The sequence below is a fragment of the Cannabis sativa genome, chromosome 8, assembly GCF_029168945.1.
Source record: "Cannabis sativa cultivar Pink pepper isolate KNU-18-1 chromosome 8, ASM2916894v1, whole genome shotgun sequence".
Classification (NCBI taxonomy): Eukaryota; Viridiplantae; Streptophyta; class Magnoliopsida; order Rosales; family Cannabaceae; genus Cannabis; species Cannabis sativa.
In genome coordinates this window covers 26,801,546-26,818,030 of record NC_083608.1, presented here as the reverse complement: position 1 = coordinate 26,818,030, position 16,485 = coordinate 26,801,546, and the positions used below count along the sequence as shown (strand labels likewise).

Here is a 16,485-nt window from a genome sequence, read left to right as displayed (position 1 = left end):
ACTCGGAGAACTTGGGTTGGTGACCTAGCGCCCTGGTGACACACCATGTCAACCTGGGCCTTGATCTTAGGGTTTGATCCCCCTCGACACAATTTGTAAAGCCTCAAGTCCTAGCATCGTTCCTTATTGAATTTGAGGAATCAAGGTGCAAAAAAGTTCTCGGAAAGCTAACCCTAGCTGTCGTGTCGCCTAGGTTGACTGAGAATGTCAACTTGAGCACTGGGTGCCTTGGTGCTCCAAACTAGAAGTGTTACAATGTTGGTTTTGTGGCTTGTAGCTTACTTGCGACATGTCTTTCATATGTCTAAGTGGAAAGGTTGAGGGGTTAGCACACAAATAAGGACCTCGAGACTAAAACTAATGCATATTAAGGCACAGAATATCAACTTGGGCGCTGGGGTAGGGACCTAACTTCAGGTCGACTGTTATGACAGGGATGCAGGTCTCATAGAATGTTTTCATTCTTGTCACGTGTCGAAAACGATGTACATGTTATCAGGACTAATTTTTTGATAAACACCACCAAATAGGTAAATTTTTAATTATATTCAAAGTTTTGAGGATTTTTTCTAATTTTTATTTTTAAAATAATAAGAAAAATTAAGGGGCGTAATCTTTTTTCATGAAGTTGCTTATTTCAAAAGAAAAAGGGGGCATAATTTTAGAGCACTCTCAACAGCTGATTTAAAATAACTTTAACTTTAAAATTTAGCTAAAAAGAGAGAAAATAAGCCTCCATATCAGCCAGGGCCGACCCTGGGCCTAGGCGGACTAGGCCCGTGCCTAGGGCCCACTCCAACCTAGGGCCCAAAACCAGCCATATAATGCCTTTAAAAAAAAAATAGGCCCAGCAACACTTTTTCGGCCCAGTCCATTCCAGCCCAATACACCACCACCCACCAACCAACCCTCCATACCTTCACGTGCAAAAAAAAAAAAAAAAAAAAAAAAAAAAAAAAACTGAAAAGTCACTCTCATGACTCATCTCTCTCTCTCTCTCTCTCTCTCTCTCTCTCTCTCTCTCTCTCTCTCTCTCTCTCTCTCTCTCTCTTAAGTCTCAATCTCAAATTCTCAATCTTCCATTCTTTCCCCCAATTTTTTTCTCTAACATTCTTTCTCTTCTAAGTTTCTAATCTCTCAAAAAAAAAAAAAAATCACCTTTACAATTTACAATTTACCAACTATCCTCCTCATCCTAAATCCTCAAATCCTCATCACTCATCTCTTTTCAATTTCTATCTCTTTGTATTATAATGGTAAGTTTTTCATTTTTTAAAGTTAATATTTTATTAATTTTTATGATCAATTGCTATATTTATTTAATTCCTTTCCTTTTTAATTATTATTTTGTTTGCTTTGAAATTTTAGTTTAGTATTTATATGTTGTTATTGTTGTTGATGATGTTGTATAGATAATAGAGATAAACTAAAATGAATATTGAATTTTATTTTCCTAACTTATTTTGACTTGATTATTGTATTAAATGTTGAATTTCCCCTTATGTTGAGAGTTGATAAAGTGCTTGAACTAGACCATTGGAAAAGAAAAAAAAAATAGTTAGAATGTCTAATTAATCATATATAATAATATATTATTTGTTTGTTGTATGTTTATATTCATTTATACATAACATTTTTTTTTTCACTATTGATTCGCTCATAGTCACAAATCAATTCACATAAAAAATAATCACCATTTGATTTTCATTGCATTACTCATATATTGATATACATATTTTATTTTATTTGCAAAAGAAAAAAAAAAACTCCTTTTGTGGTTCCCTTTTATTTCTAAAGTTATGTGACTTATGTCTTGTATTTTTTTTTTTATAATTTTGATATACCATATATTTTGCTATATCATATATTTTGTAATAATAAGATAAACATTGTCTTGTCTATATCATATTATTGTACTCATATCATTAATTTTGTTTGTAATTTTTATAGGGTCCTATTAGAAATTACAAATACAAATTAGGAGCTCAAAAAAGAAAGGAGAAATTAAGGAAAGAAGTCTTGCAAAAAAGTCAGGTTGGTTCTCTTAATAAGTATTTTAATACAAATAATGTAGACAATTTTGTAGTGAATGACATTGAGAATCAATTTGATATTGAAAGTAATGAGAATGAGAAAACTTCAAGTAATGTGAATGAAAATGAAGAATTGAATCAAACTGTTAATGAGAATGAGAAAAGTTCAAGTGATGTGAATGAAAATGAAGAACTGAATCAAACAGTGAATGAGAATGAGAAAACTTCAAGTGGTGTATTCAACTTTCCTTTTGATATTGATGATCCAGGAAATTGGGATAGGATTGGTCATATTAATATGACAAATTTTATAGTTGAAAGAGGTCCAAAAAGAGTCATTAAGGATGAGTTTACTAGGGTTGCTTTCGGTAGGAATTTTTCTTCGTGGCATTATATTAGAGAATTACCAAATGGAGAGAAACAAGATAGGAAGTGGTTGATTTATTCAGTTTCTTTAGTTAAAGTATTTTGTTTTTGTTGTAAATTGTTTGCAACAAAGAAGCATCTTGTGGGTTTTTTAGCTGAGAGAGGTTTTAATGACTGGCATAATATTTGTGATCGATTAAAAAGTCATGAATGAAGTACACAACATATTGAGTGAATTGCTAGTTGGGTGGAATTAGAAAAACGACTGAAAATGAAGTTAACAATTGATGCAAGTTTAGAAGAACAAATTAATCAAGAGAAAAAACATTGGAAACAAGTGTTAGAGAGAATTCTTGCTATTGTAAAAAGATTTGGGCAAAATAATTTGGCATTTCGAGGAGATCGTGAAAAACTATATGAGAAAAACAATGGGAATTTCTTACAAATTATAGAATTACTTGCTGAATTTGATTCAACTATGCAAGAACATGTTCGTCGTATTTTAAGAGGTGAGACTCATTATCATTATTTGAGTCACAAGATTCAAAATGAAATGATACAACTTCTGGCAACTGAGGTGAAAAGCTCGATAATTAGTAGAATTAAAGAAGCAAAATATTTTTCAGTCATACTAGATTGTACTCCAGATCCAAGTAATGATGAACATATGTCTCTTGTTTTAAGATGTGTGAATGTTTCAGAAAGTCCAATATTTGTTGATGAGTATTTTTTAGGATTCATAAAAGTTCATGACACATCAGGGCTTGGTTTGCTTAAAGAACTTTTAGATGCGTTGAATATTCTTGGACTTGATGTTGATAATATAAGAGGATAAGGATATGACAATGGATCTAATATGAGAGGAAAGAATAAAGGTGTACAAACTAGGCTACTTGAAATGAATCCTAGAGCATTTTACACTCCTTGTGTCTGTCATTCTCTAAATCTTTTACTTTCTGATATGGCTCATTGTTGTCCCAAGGCTGTATCTTTTTTTGGTGTGGTACAACGAATATACTCGTTATTTTCAGCTTCTACAAAAAGATGGAAAGTATTTACAGATCATGTACCTGGTCCCACTGTTAAGCCATTATCAGAAACGCGTTGGGAAAGTCGTGTTGACAGTGTTAAAGCAATAAGATTCCAAGCTCCACAAATAAAAGAAGCTTTAGATTACTTGGCAGAGAGTAATGAAGATCCCAAAACAAGAAGTGATGCTGAGACTTTAGCAACATATAATATTCATAATTTTGAGTTCTTGGTGAGCATGGTTATTTGGTATGATTTGTTGTTTGCTGTTAATATTGATAGCAAGATCCTACAAAATGAAGATATGCAAATTGATGTTGCTATCAAAGAGTTAAAGATTCTACTTTCATTTCTTCAAAAGTATAGAGAAACTGGTTTTGAGAATGCTTTGACTAAAGCTACTGAGATTGCAAGTATGATGGAAGTTGAACCTGTGTTTATTGAAAAACGAAAAGTTTACAGGAAAAAGCAATTTGATGAAAGTGTCAATGAGGGGGTGACACAATCAGCAGCAGAGTCATTTAAAATTGACTATTTTCTTTGCATAATCGATCAAGCTATTTCATCATTTAAAACCAGGTATGCATACTTTTATAGTGTTTTATTTAAAATTATATTTCACTTCCTACCATAATAGCTAATAAAAATAATTATTGTTCAACTAGGTTCGAACAATTTCAGAATTTTGAGGAGAATTTTGGACTATTGTTTGATTTTGAGAAATTAAAGTCTGCAGATGATGACACTTTGAGGAATTTTTGTATCAATCTTACAAACTTAATGAAGCATGGTGAGATTTCAGACCTTGACAATGATGACCTATACCAAGAGTTATATATGTTGCGTCAAAGTCTACCAAAAGAAACCAAAAGAGCTATCGATGTGTTGAGCTATATAAAAGAAGTGGATGGTAGTTATCCAAATGCTTGGATTGCTTATAGGATTTTTCTAACTATTCCGGTCACCGTTGCCCATGCAGAACGGAATTTTTCCAAATTGACCTCGATCAAATCTTATCTCCGTTCAACCATGTCTCAAGAAAGATTAAGCGGTTTAGCTATGTTATCCATTGAAAATGATTTAGTTGCAAAACTTGATTATGCAAATTTAATTAATACTTTTACATCTAAAAATGCAAGACGCATAATATTTAAGTAATACATTGAAAAGTTTATGTGATGATTTATTGGTTTGGAATGTATTTATATTACTAAATATTAGTTTAATTTTATTTAAAATTACATACATAGAAAAAAATACATATACAAAAGGGCCCATTTTTTTTTTAATTTGCTAAAACCGTCTTGGGCCCATTTTTTTTCAGGGCCGGCCCTGATATCAGCTGATGTATAAGGGAAACTTACAAAAATACTGAAATTTGGGTTAATTCTTACAAAAATACTGTCACACGGAAATTTTTTCAAAAATACTGTGTTTTTATAAAACACCAGTAAAACACAAAGCAATATAACTCAAAACAACAGTAGAACACTAGTAAAACACCAGTAGAATACCAGTAAAACTTAACACAGTATACTGCAGTATGAAACTTATAAAAAAACACAGTAAAAAAGTAAAAAATACCGCTTGGCAGTATTTTTGTAAAAAAATTGACAAAAGTTAGTATACCATATAAATTTCCAATACATATATTTTTAGATCAAGCTACAATGCATCGCTACATTTAACTACAACTGTTCATGAGGTAAAACTTATTTTATTGGTTTCTCACTCCTCCTCTCTTCCTCTATCTCTTTCCCTCGCTTTCTCTCATTATTGGCGCCAAACTCACAGAGGCCAAAGCACACTTTTTGTGAACTACACTTAGGGAGATCTCCATTTTAGGGCTTGCTTTTGATTTTTGTAAATCAAAATTTTTTTCTTATTCTCTTTGTCCATTTTGAATAGTAAATCCAAATTTCTTCTTATTTTCTCGGTCTACTTCTCTAGTTCACAATTTGGGTTCTTGGGTATATAAACAACTCTAGTAGTACACTGCTCTTAGATTAAATAAAATAGAACAGAAGAGGAAATAGATTAAGACTTTGCGAGAAAAAAAAGGAAATAGAACGAAAAAGGAAATTGATCAATTTGATTAATCATCTTCTAAAAAATTGATTGTTATCCTTCTCCATTTCAATGAACTAATTTTCATTTGAATGCAGCCACTGGTGCTTTTTGGGGATCCTATCATCTGGAACGAGATGTTGAGTGCACTGCTCTAAGTACCAGATCCTATGGGAAGATGTAGGTAAGTTTGATGGAATAACTGTTCTGCAGTATTATAGTTTTTTCTTTTTCTTTTAGTGTCTGCAAAAAATGTCCTTCCATTGTTGTCGTTTGTTCTGAGTGTTTTATAACAATTTTCTATGGTATGTTCTGTTTATGATTTTAATTCTAAATAATGAACATAGGCCAAGGTGCTAGTTTGCTATTTTCATGTAATTTCATAATGAATGTTTTAAAGCTTTAGTTTAAGAACATAGTATAAAAATAGTTTACTGGAGAGTCACAAACTTGAAAAACTCTTTGTTCTATACCACATTCAAGGATACAGATTCACTTAAGGTGAGAACCACAATAAGCAGTTCTCATAGGATTTTCCATGTTATATTTTGAAATAAGTATAAAGATATTGTAATGGTGGGAGGATGTTAGACGTGGTTTCTCCATTTCATTTAACTCCCTATTTGTCTTCTTCCTGGTATACTGAATTGATCCTACATGTTTGTTTGTTCCTAAGCTCCTTTTTTTCATTCTTTTACCAGAAAAGAAAAAGAAACTTTTTATTAATCACTAACCACTATCAAACAATTGCTCAAACTGAGCAACAATAAGCTACACACTACAAATTGTTAATGAAATCTAACATAACACTTACTCTCTTTGAAGACTTCTTACTTGCTTGACTTTAATATTTCCTTTAATCATTTTATCAATCCTATTATTGAGTAATAGCAACAATTGAAAAAACAAGCATTTCTATTGAGCCATGTGCTATAAACTGTAGCAACAAGTGCAGCTGCTGCTACACTCTGCAACAACTCATGATGTAGTACAAGCTATTCACTCATGGATGGAAGTCTTTGGCCATATAGCCAATATCCTATTAGTTTTTTTTCTTAGACTTTATGTTTCACTTTTTAGATTTTCTTTTCTACTGTATTTTTTGGACTTTTATTTTGATTTGGTTATTTCTTAGTTTCAATTTATACTAATTTGATGCCATCAATCTTATTGTTGGATAGCAAGAAAAGAAGTTCTTCCTTCCAGGTGTTTGTGAAAGTCTCTTAACAGATATAGTTCTTATTTATTGTTTCTGTGAAAAGTGGATTTAAGAAGGGAATCAATCTCTACTAATAGATTGATTATTGTTCTCAAATATTGGCAGAGGCTTTTCTTGCAGGCTTGCATCTAGTACCCTATTATATGCTCCTTTAGTTGTTATATTGCATTGTATTATTTTTTATTCTTATTTTTAACAATTTTTTTATGAACTCTATGAATATTTTAGTGCTATACAACTACTTCTTCCCATAATTTTTTTAATGTGATATATGCTCTTTGGGTCGTATTCTTTTATTGATATATGAAATAGGTTATGAATTTTATTTCTTCATTCAAGAACTTGTGATGATGTCTTCTAATCTTTTTTAAATGCTACTGCCTCTTTTTTGTTTTGTTGCATAGAGTCAATTAACCACTATAACTTCACATCAATGTTAAAGTAGTATTTTTTTTTGTCTTTGTCTAGTCAATAATTATTACAAATTTTCAATTTATAGTAGAAATTGGTAAAATAAACTTGACAACAATGTATGAATGTATCTTTATAGATTTTGAAGGATGGATTCGCAATTCTATGGAGCTAATTCCTTCACTACACTATTACAAGAGGGGGAAGAAAGCTATCATGAGTATCTCCCATCTTTGAATGACTTAGAATCCTGACATACTCTACCAAACCTAGAAGAAGGGAGTGCTAAAAAAGCTAAATCTAGAAAATGAAATTTTAGTCCAGAAGAGGACAACTTACTAGTTTTTGCTTGGCTTAATACTAGTTTGGACCCAATCAATGGGGTTGATCAATCAAAATAGATTTTGGGCTAGAGTTCATGAATATTATGAGAAAAACAAAAAATCCACATTCTCTGAATGTACTGCATGCTCTATTAGGAATAGATGGTCTGCAATTCAACTTGCTACAAATAAATTTTGTGGAGCATTAACTCAAATCGAAAGAAGGTCTCCAAGTGGATATTCTGAGCAAGATAAGGTGGACGATCAATATCATTTTATTTCATTGTATAGTAGACTTTTTATTATGTATTTAACATTTTATTTACTTGGTTTCAAATTGAGCAAGCAAAAGAGCTCTATCGAAGTAACCACTCCGCTCCATTCAACTTTTTTCATTGTTGGAGTCTTTTGCGAAACAGCCAAATTGGAAAAGAATCTTTAGTTAGAGAGTAGCAATGTGAAAAGTAAAAGAAGATCAATAGTTGTAGATAGTCATATGTCAGAGTTCTTAGATGAAGGTACTATATGACCATCTATAGATGTTAATTTGCAGAGACCAATTGAGAAAAAAGCTGCAAAGAAGAAGAAGAGACAAAATGATACCATTGCTAATCTTATTGATTTGGTGAACGAAATGGATGAAAAGAGAAAGAAAAAAGATGATGAGAAGGAATAATATAGGAAAGAATACATCCGCCTTACAAAAGAGAGGCTTGAATTTGATAAACGAAGAGAAGAGACTGAAAAACGAAGAGAAAAGAGAGAAAAACAAAGAGAAGAGATAGAAATTATGAAGATGGACTGCTCCTCTTTACCTCCAACACAGTAAGAGTATTTTTATATCCTCCAATTAAAATACTTGATTAGCTATAGTCCAAAGAATCATGATTAGATGATATATGGGTTGATGTCTTATATTTAGATTAAGAGGTGAAAATACAACTAATTTTAAGAATGATTGGATATTTTTCTTTATTTTGTAATTATAGACTATCAACTATATACCAACAAGAAGTTTAATGGAGAGTTACTTTTGATAGTTCTTTTTTTTAGGACACAACACAAGCTTGAATCTACAAACCCACCCATAGTTTTGTATGAAACTATGCACATGAAGGCAAGCATAATTACTTTTGTTAAATTTTTTTTTGTTGTTGTTGTATAGAACTCAACACATGCTTGATAATGAAAATGGTTTTTTTTTTTTTTTAATCTTTTATTGTGTCTATTTATTTTTTTTTTTATATATACATTGTTTTTTTGTTTATTTACTTGATAAAAAATCTCATTACTATTTATTTATGTTTAACTTTATAAATTTAAATTAATTTTATGACATTATAGATATAGGTCATATTGTAAAATTTAAAGATATGGGGATTTTTGATAGTTAGAGAAAATATTTGAATTAAATAAAATATATTTAAAATAATAATATTTAAATGATATAGAAAAGGCTAATTAGGATTTTTGCCCCCTGAACTTTGACATGTACCAAATCATGCCCCTTGAACTTTTAAGATCGTTAAAAATGCCCCCTAAACTATTAAAATTGTTGGATTTAAGGACTTTTGTCAATTTCATTCACTTTTACTATTTCAAAGATTATTTATGTATTAAATTATGCTCCCAAACTTTGATATCTACCAAATTATGTCCCTCGAACTTTGACATGTACTAAATTATGTCATCTGAAGTTTCATCAATGTTAGATTTTTTTTACTAAAATTGGAAAAAAGTCCTTAAATCCAACAATCTCAATAGTTTAGGGAGTATTTTTAACAATCTTAAAAGTTCAAGAGGCACGATTTGGTGTATGTTAAAGTTTAGAGGGCAAAAATCCTAATAAAAATAGAGAAGCTAATGTATAAATTGATATAAAAGTTTGAGGTAAAATAGATAAAATATTATTTTGGTAGGGTATTTTAATAAAAAAAAAATAAAGAAGAGTGGTCTTAGTATCAATAAAGTTTGTGGAGATGGAGATTGAGAGGATTAAATGGAACGAGGAAGGGCCATGGGAATGGAAAAGTATTTTGAAGCTCTGAGCTAAATACATTTTTAGCTATTATAATAGGTCACTTGTGTTGGTGTGACTGTGAGTGCAGCCCTACCCATTTCAAACTCCACTCAGAAATTACCTCGATTACCATTCTCATCTCTCTCCTCTCTTCGATGTTTACCTGCGGGGATACTAGATGAGCATCTTCACTTAGATTTCCAAATCGAACAATGGTAGCCGAGTTATGAGCCTCTGCTCTCAAACTACTCCTCCTACCCTCGATCTTCCGGCAAACTACTCGCAACAGTAATGTTCTTCTTCTTCTTTTATTTTTTTTTGTTTTTTTATGAACATTGTAATTTAGTTTGTTGGGTTGTTTATTTTTTTTTTTTCAAATTTTGAGAGCTGGGTTTTGAAATACTTACCTGCTTCTTTCTAATTTTGTTATATTGCTTTTTAAGAATGATGTCTATTAACTGTTTGATGAAGTTCTTGTTAGAAAAATTAACTCTTGATATCTGAAATTTCAGAGTTGCAGAAACAAGGGTTCCTAGAGAACTAGAGATATCTCTCTTTTCCTCCCTCTAATTCTCTTCTCCAGGTTTTCTTCTGATCTTTTTCTTTTCGTTTGCATGAAGCCATTTACTGATTCAGTATGAGATAAGATGTGAAATGGGGGTATCATATTAATAATAAGAGTTATCTAAAAAAAAAACAGAGTAATGCTGGAGATATTAAGCCTCATGTAGCTTCTTGGGGTATGAACTATGGAGTAGTTTGCTGTCAGTTCTTTTCATCTACTTGATAGTCTCACTTGTCAAGTTATTTTGTGATTTGTCGAGTACACATTTTGCCTCAGATGTCTAGAATATTGTGTGAAAGCTGAATTGATTTTAACGTAAGTATTATTACAATGTGATTTATTAATTACTCATATGTTCCATGATTTTCTTTTCCTTTGGTTCCACATTTCTGTGGTAGTATTAGTTAGAAAAAGTTATAAGGGCGAAATTATTTGCGTAGTTTAGTCGTTATATATTGAATGTGGTCTACCAAAAATATAATTATACGATGAAAACATACCCCAGTACAAAATGATTTAGCATTACCTGAGGCCTTATAGGAAGAGAGATTATTGATTCAGAGAGAATTGACATCGTATAAGATTATATATTCTGTTCTATACTTGATGTTGATGATTCAGAGAATTGACATCCTATGAGATTATATATTCTGTTCTATACTTGATTGTATTTATATATATTTATGTCCAGTATTCTTTTCAATGCTCATATAGTAATATCTACCTACGGTTTTGTACTGCAGATTACTGGAAAATGCCTTCCACATATCCTGCAACTGCAACATTTGGAGGATTCGATTCTTGAAGGCTGCCATGGGATTGATGATTTTGAGCTTTCGTCTCCCTTCAAACTAAAGGGTCACTGATTTTCTCAGTTAATCTCGTTACAGACAAATAATTATGCACCACAGTTATATCAGCTCAACTGTATATGGTCTTAGAACTAAAGGGTCTCTTTCGTTTTCCTTCAATGACTACTCCAACTTACTTAATGAAAGAATTGATAGAAACCCAATTCATAATGTTTCATCAGCATCATCATGTTCCCAATGTTGTTCATGCTGTGCATTTTCGACGCAGAAAGTTCCCATAAATTTAAGCTGTTTATATGGGCTGCGGCAATCTTCGCTACTCCAACGATCAGCTTATAGGAAGTTGGTCTTGGGTGGTGGACAACGATATTGTTGCTATTATCCTCCTTATAATCTTGACAGGGGGTGTTATGTCAGTTCTTGCTCTGTCAAGGCGAGGAGTGTTTATAATTACACCAGTAGGAGAAGTAGGGGAAGATGTTGTTGCATGGTGCAGAATGGAGATAGTGAGGCTTATGATTTGAGCTGTCTCGATGAGGCCGAGGCATTGCTCAGCTTGCTGTGTGAGGAAGTTGATGAGGATTATGTTGGTGGTAGGAGGAGAAATTGGAGGTCCTATAAGACAGTTGAAGCTAAGGGTAAAGGTTTTAGTGGTAGAGAGAGTAATTTAAGATTATCTGACAGGTTACAACTGAAAAAGAAAGGAAATGATGGTAGCATTTGTAGTTGCGAGAAGAAGAAAAATGGTGGGCAGAGATCATTGGAAGGTAATAAGAATCATGGTCTTGAATCAGTCACAACTGAGTTGCGGGAAGAAGAGTTGAGGAGGAAGAATGAAAATGGAGCTAGTTTGAGAGGCAACACTAGTAGGTTAAGAAAAGAAGCTTCTAGTTGTTCATCTTATTATTCGTTTTCATCTTCAGGGGATTTTGATGATGAGACTGAAGTTCATGATAAGCATACTCTCTTAGCAGAGGATTCTTTATCTGGCAATGAGGACTTGGAAGTGAAAGGTGAAGGAAGATTCAATGGCCAGGTGGAAGAGAGATATAGGAGGCGTGTAGATGATATAGATGTCCATGGAGAAACATCAAAACAGAAGAATTTGTCAATATCAGGTGGTGTTGACTGGGATTGGAGGAAGAAATTGGAGAAGCCTAGTGATAGATTGGGTCAAGACACACAACATGGCGGGGAATCCTCAGAAAGGCATAATAGAAGATTGAGAAACTATGAAGGTCTTCATGAAAATGCCTCCAGTTCATATAAGCAATTCAATGATGAGGAGATTTCAACTTTGGCAGTGAATTTGGGCAGGGATTCACGAAGACATTATGCTCAAGGTGGGAACCAAACAGCTGAAGTGTCTACATCTAGAAGGAAATTATCACAGAAAGAAATTTCAGAAATCTGCAGAGATGATGTCAAAACAACTTCACAGTCTCGGAGGAGACCAAGTAGCATGGAGGGAAATGTAGATATAGATTTGAATTTTGTAGGAGAAGCAAAAGATGAGCGGCAAAAAACAGTTGTCCAATCAGCTGAAAAAGATGATTTGAGGAAAACTCAGCAATTTGGTAAAAGTTCAGAAGTTCAAGATTATAATTCTGAAGTGACCTCTGTCCAGCAGAGCCGTTCTGAAATTTGCATAGGTGTTGAAAAGAATAGAACAAATGTTTTAAGTTCACTTCGAGCAAGGGAGCAACCGTATCGTCAAACAAGTCAACAAGCTAATGGAAGAGGAAAATCCCAACTAGCCTCTGATATATCAGAAGTTTATAATAGTAATATTGAGAAAACTTCAATCAAGCAGTCTGAATCTAGTATTTCAAATCAGGTGGAAAACATAAACTTGGTTTACAATTCGCATCCAGGATCTATGGAGCGGTGTCCAAGTCAAAAATGTACTCAACAAGCTCAATCAGGTAGAGGGTCTTATGATGCAAATGACGTAGATATGGCACGTGCCAGTAAAACAGAGAGAGTCATTGATTCTCATAGAATTTCTGAAAGGAAGGCACATCAAGAAAGTAATACAATAACATTGGTTGGTAAAACAAGAGAAGGGAACAACCAAACTAATGAAAAGCTCCAGCACGCCAAAACAAGATTGGAGTTGGCAGAGGCTTCTACGTCTCAAGAATTGTTTGATTTGGATACTCTGACTAGAATGCGAAAGGATGATGCAGAAGAGGGGGTTCGTAGAAGCTCACAGACATTGTTAATGCCTCCCCCATCTCAGTTGTTATCTAGAAGCTCGCACGACGATGACCTGACCAGTGAAGTTCAAAGGCAAAAGTTTTCCAGCATAACTTCAGAAAGTGGTCCCAGTTTGTTGCATGCTGATTCCAGAAAACAACCTTTAGCTTTACACCATGAATCATATAAAAGAAACAAAAGGACCGAGAGTCATGGGGAGCCTCTACTTCACGCCAACCCCGAAGATTCTCTGGGTTCAGCTGATCGCTTACAGCAATCCTCCACTCACTTTGTTGGAGAGTTCATTGAGCAGGTAAGGCAAGAAGTTTCGGTTTCTGGAACTCAGAATGTGAGGAATGATTCTGAAACAAGATTTGCCTCTGAAGATGATAATAAAAGTCAAAAGAGCTCAACTCATTATAGCTCTCAAGACTTCCAAATGAAAGAGCAAGAATCTGGTAGTTCAGGAACCAAGGGCCCATCAGATGAGATGTGGGATGTTACCGACCCATCTTTTATCAAGAACCCAAAGGAGGATGGAGAGACAAGTGCAACTGCTGAAAACGCCGATGTAAAAAGAAGTGGCAGGTCCTTGTGGAATATTATAGGAGATATAGTCTTACTGAGATGGGGTTCACGTCCTGAAACCCCTAGTTCTGCTACAAGGTCTCGTCGAAAGACTTCATCAAACGAATCTGCTGGTAGTGAATCATACTTTTCTACCCATGAACCTGAACAGAGTAAAGATAAGCATGAAAGGGACAAAGGCTTGCAACCAGAAATCACAACTGATCGGCTGCAAGTAACTAGATTGTCCAGTCCAGGTCAAGAAAATGAATCGGACATGTTGGGATTGACAGATCAGATAAGAATTAATGAAGTAGCACCATCATCATCTTCACCGAAAACGATTAAAAGGGGGTCAACATTAAAAGGAATTTCTTTATCTGTAGATGGAAATCTAGGTTGGAATGAAGATGATAAGAGTTTTCAAGTTTCCCCTGAGATGGAAATAGTGGAATCTTCCTCACAAGCTACTGCTAGAGGTGAAAGTTCCAAAAGCAGTTTGGGGGAGCAGGTGGAGCAACAAGAGTTAGTTAAGTCGGCTGAACTATCAGGAGTTGAAGGAAGTGGTGGAGAGCTGAAAAGAAGAAAGCTTCAGCGGAATAAACAAGTACCAAAGGATAGATTTGACGAATGGGAAGAAGCATTTATACTTGAAAGTGATCAACGAAAAATTGATGAAACGTTTATGAGAGAAGCGCTTTTAGAAGCTAAGAAGGCTGCTGATACATGGGAGGTGCCTGTTGGTGCTGTACTGGTGCAAGATGGGAAGATCATTGCTCGTGGTCACAACCTGTAAGTTTTAGGAGATTTTATATATGTTTTATGGTTACACTTTATTCCTTATCAATGTTTACATGAAAATATGTATTTCAGAGTGGAAGAGTTAAGGGACTCCACTGCCCATGCTGAAATGATTTGCATACGAGAGGCATCAAACCAACTTCGATCATGGAGGCTTGCGGTAATTTCCCTGATTAAATCTATATTGATTTGAATTTATTAATAGAATAATATTTATCGCATATTTTTCATTGAAGATGAAGGGAGTGGCATTACATGGTGCCCTGCACTATTTAAATTGCACTCAAGATCAAAACCTCATCATTTACAGCTGTCCTAATATAGGATGATCATGGGGAATCAGTCTTGGCACATAGCTATCTCCTTCCCTAACCCTACAATATCTGAGTAGGAAACTATACAATTACTATGTTCCCTCCAGTAGGAATTCAAACCTCCAAGTTTGTGGGAGCAAATTACTGGACCATTTGGGTACTCTTTGTTTGACCCTTCCGTGCATTGAAACCCAGCACATAAGCATAAAATGGTTTCCTTTCACTTTAACATAATGTTGGCATTCATGCTTTCATAAGAGCATCAAGATTTTACTGTTTGTTCAAGGAACTTTTCATTTCAATTGCATCTTTTCTTTTTTGTTTCAAGATCATTTCATCTGCAAGTTGAAAGGAGAAAATATATCTGTTACTTGAATTCGTCCTCAAAAAGGATTTGCATGATCCAAACTGCTATTGCTATGCTTCTTCTGGGTTACATTTTAAATTTTATTGTGCAAGTCAGTTACAGGCTATATAGCTTTATCATGGCTTCTTGTTTACATGTCCAGTGCTGTTTTTCTATATGTAGGGCACTACCCTATACGTAACACTAGAACCATGTCCCATGTGCGCTGGAGCAATACTTCAAGCAAGAATTAACACTCTTGTATGGGGAGCTCCAAATAAGCTTCTTGGTGCTGATGGCAGCTGGATAAAGTAAGTAATTAAAGAAATCTGAGTATTCAATATAGTCGTTCAAATCTAATTACATTGTTTCTTGTATTTAAGATTTGAATGAGCCAAGTTTGTGTTAGCAATCACAACTCTATCGTTTCATAGCATGTGCACATTGTAAATGAAATAGTGCCTGATCTAGTTGCCTTGTGGTTGAATGTGTCAGTCCTTGTCTCCTTGTCTCTCTTCCGGTTGAGGACTTAATTTTTGCTATGATATTAATCATCTCATTCTCAATGTCTCACGTTGGTGACATGCTAATTAGACTATACTTTCTCATTTATGTAGTATATAACTATAACTATGTTGGTTGGTCCACGAAAACTCATTGTAATCAGAAATAATTATCAACGTGCTACACATTTTATGCCAGTTTTCATTTGGTTATTCTTTCTTTCACTTCTTAGTGAGAGGACAAATGTTAGTTATTGCAAAGTAATAATAATAATAATAATAATAATAATAATAATAATAATAATAATAATAATAATAATAATAATGTCACTGCAGAGAGAATAGAAAATATATCTTTCATTGAGTTAGGGTGATTTGGCTGTGTAACTCTGACCTGGTATTACGCCTGCCATAGGCGCCTGTTGTACAAGTCATACCTGGGTTACCTAAATAATAAAGAAATTCCGAAATCCCCCAGATTTTATTCATGAAATCTAAAACAACAATCATTTTGCAGGCTTTTCCCCGGTGGTGATGGAGAAAACAACTTGGGAGCATCAGATAAGCCAACTCCTCCTGTTCACCCATTTCACCCAAATATGAATATTCGACGGGGTATACTGGCATCTGAGTGTGCAGATGCTATGCAGCAATTCTTTCAGTTGAGGCGGAAAAAGAAGGAAAAGGAGGAGGAGGAAACACCGCCAACTTCTCGGCTTTCTAGTTCCCATCCATCAAAGCTACTTAAAAAGATGCATGAAGTCTTCCACATGACGTTCTGTTTGTGAGAATGAAAGAACAAGCCCTCCATTTTCTTCTCAATCTTGATGTTCGGTAGTGTTAGACGGCCTATAAGCTTAACATACTCTAGGATCAAGAAAGGATGAGAAAAATCTAATGCTTTTTGTTA

At 33.9% G+C, this 16,485-nt stretch overlaps 3 protein-coding genes across 3 annotated transcripts; all 3 read left to right on the top strand.

Moving 5' to 3' along the window:
• Positions 1–1,501: 1,501 nt before the first annotated feature.
• Positions 1,502–2,613, top strand: LOC133030516 (uncharacterized). The gene is made up of 2 exons (XM_061103287.1): positions 1,502–1,519; positions 1,951–2,613. The coding sequence occupies exons 1-2, from the start codon at positions 1,502–1,504 to the stop codon at positions 2,611–2,613; spliced, it is 681 nt and encodes a 226-aa protein (XP_060959270.1).
• Positions 2,614–2,670: 57 nt separating this feature from the next.
• Positions 2,671–3,234, top strand: LOC115700035 (uncharacterized). The gene has a single exon (XM_030627587.2). The coding sequence runs from the start codon at positions 2,671–2,673 to the stop codon at positions 3,232–3,234; it is 564 nt and encodes a 187-aa protein (XP_030483447.2).
• A 6,096-nt stretch (positions 3,235–9,330) lies between these two features.
• LOC115700289 (tRNA(adenine(34)) deaminase, chloroplastic) lies at positions 9,331–16,485 on the top strand. The gene is made up of 6 exons (XM_030627858.2): positions 9,331–9,756; positions 9,981–10,051; positions 10,777–14,403; positions 14,485–14,572; positions 15,256–15,383; positions 16,093–16,485. The coding sequence occupies exons 3-6, from the start codon at positions 10,934–10,936 to the stop codon at positions 16,361–16,363; spliced, it is 3,957 nt and encodes a 1,318-aa protein (XP_030483718.2). The 5' UTR covers positions 9,331–9,756; positions 9,981–10,051; positions 10,777–10,933; the 3' UTR covers positions 16,364–16,485.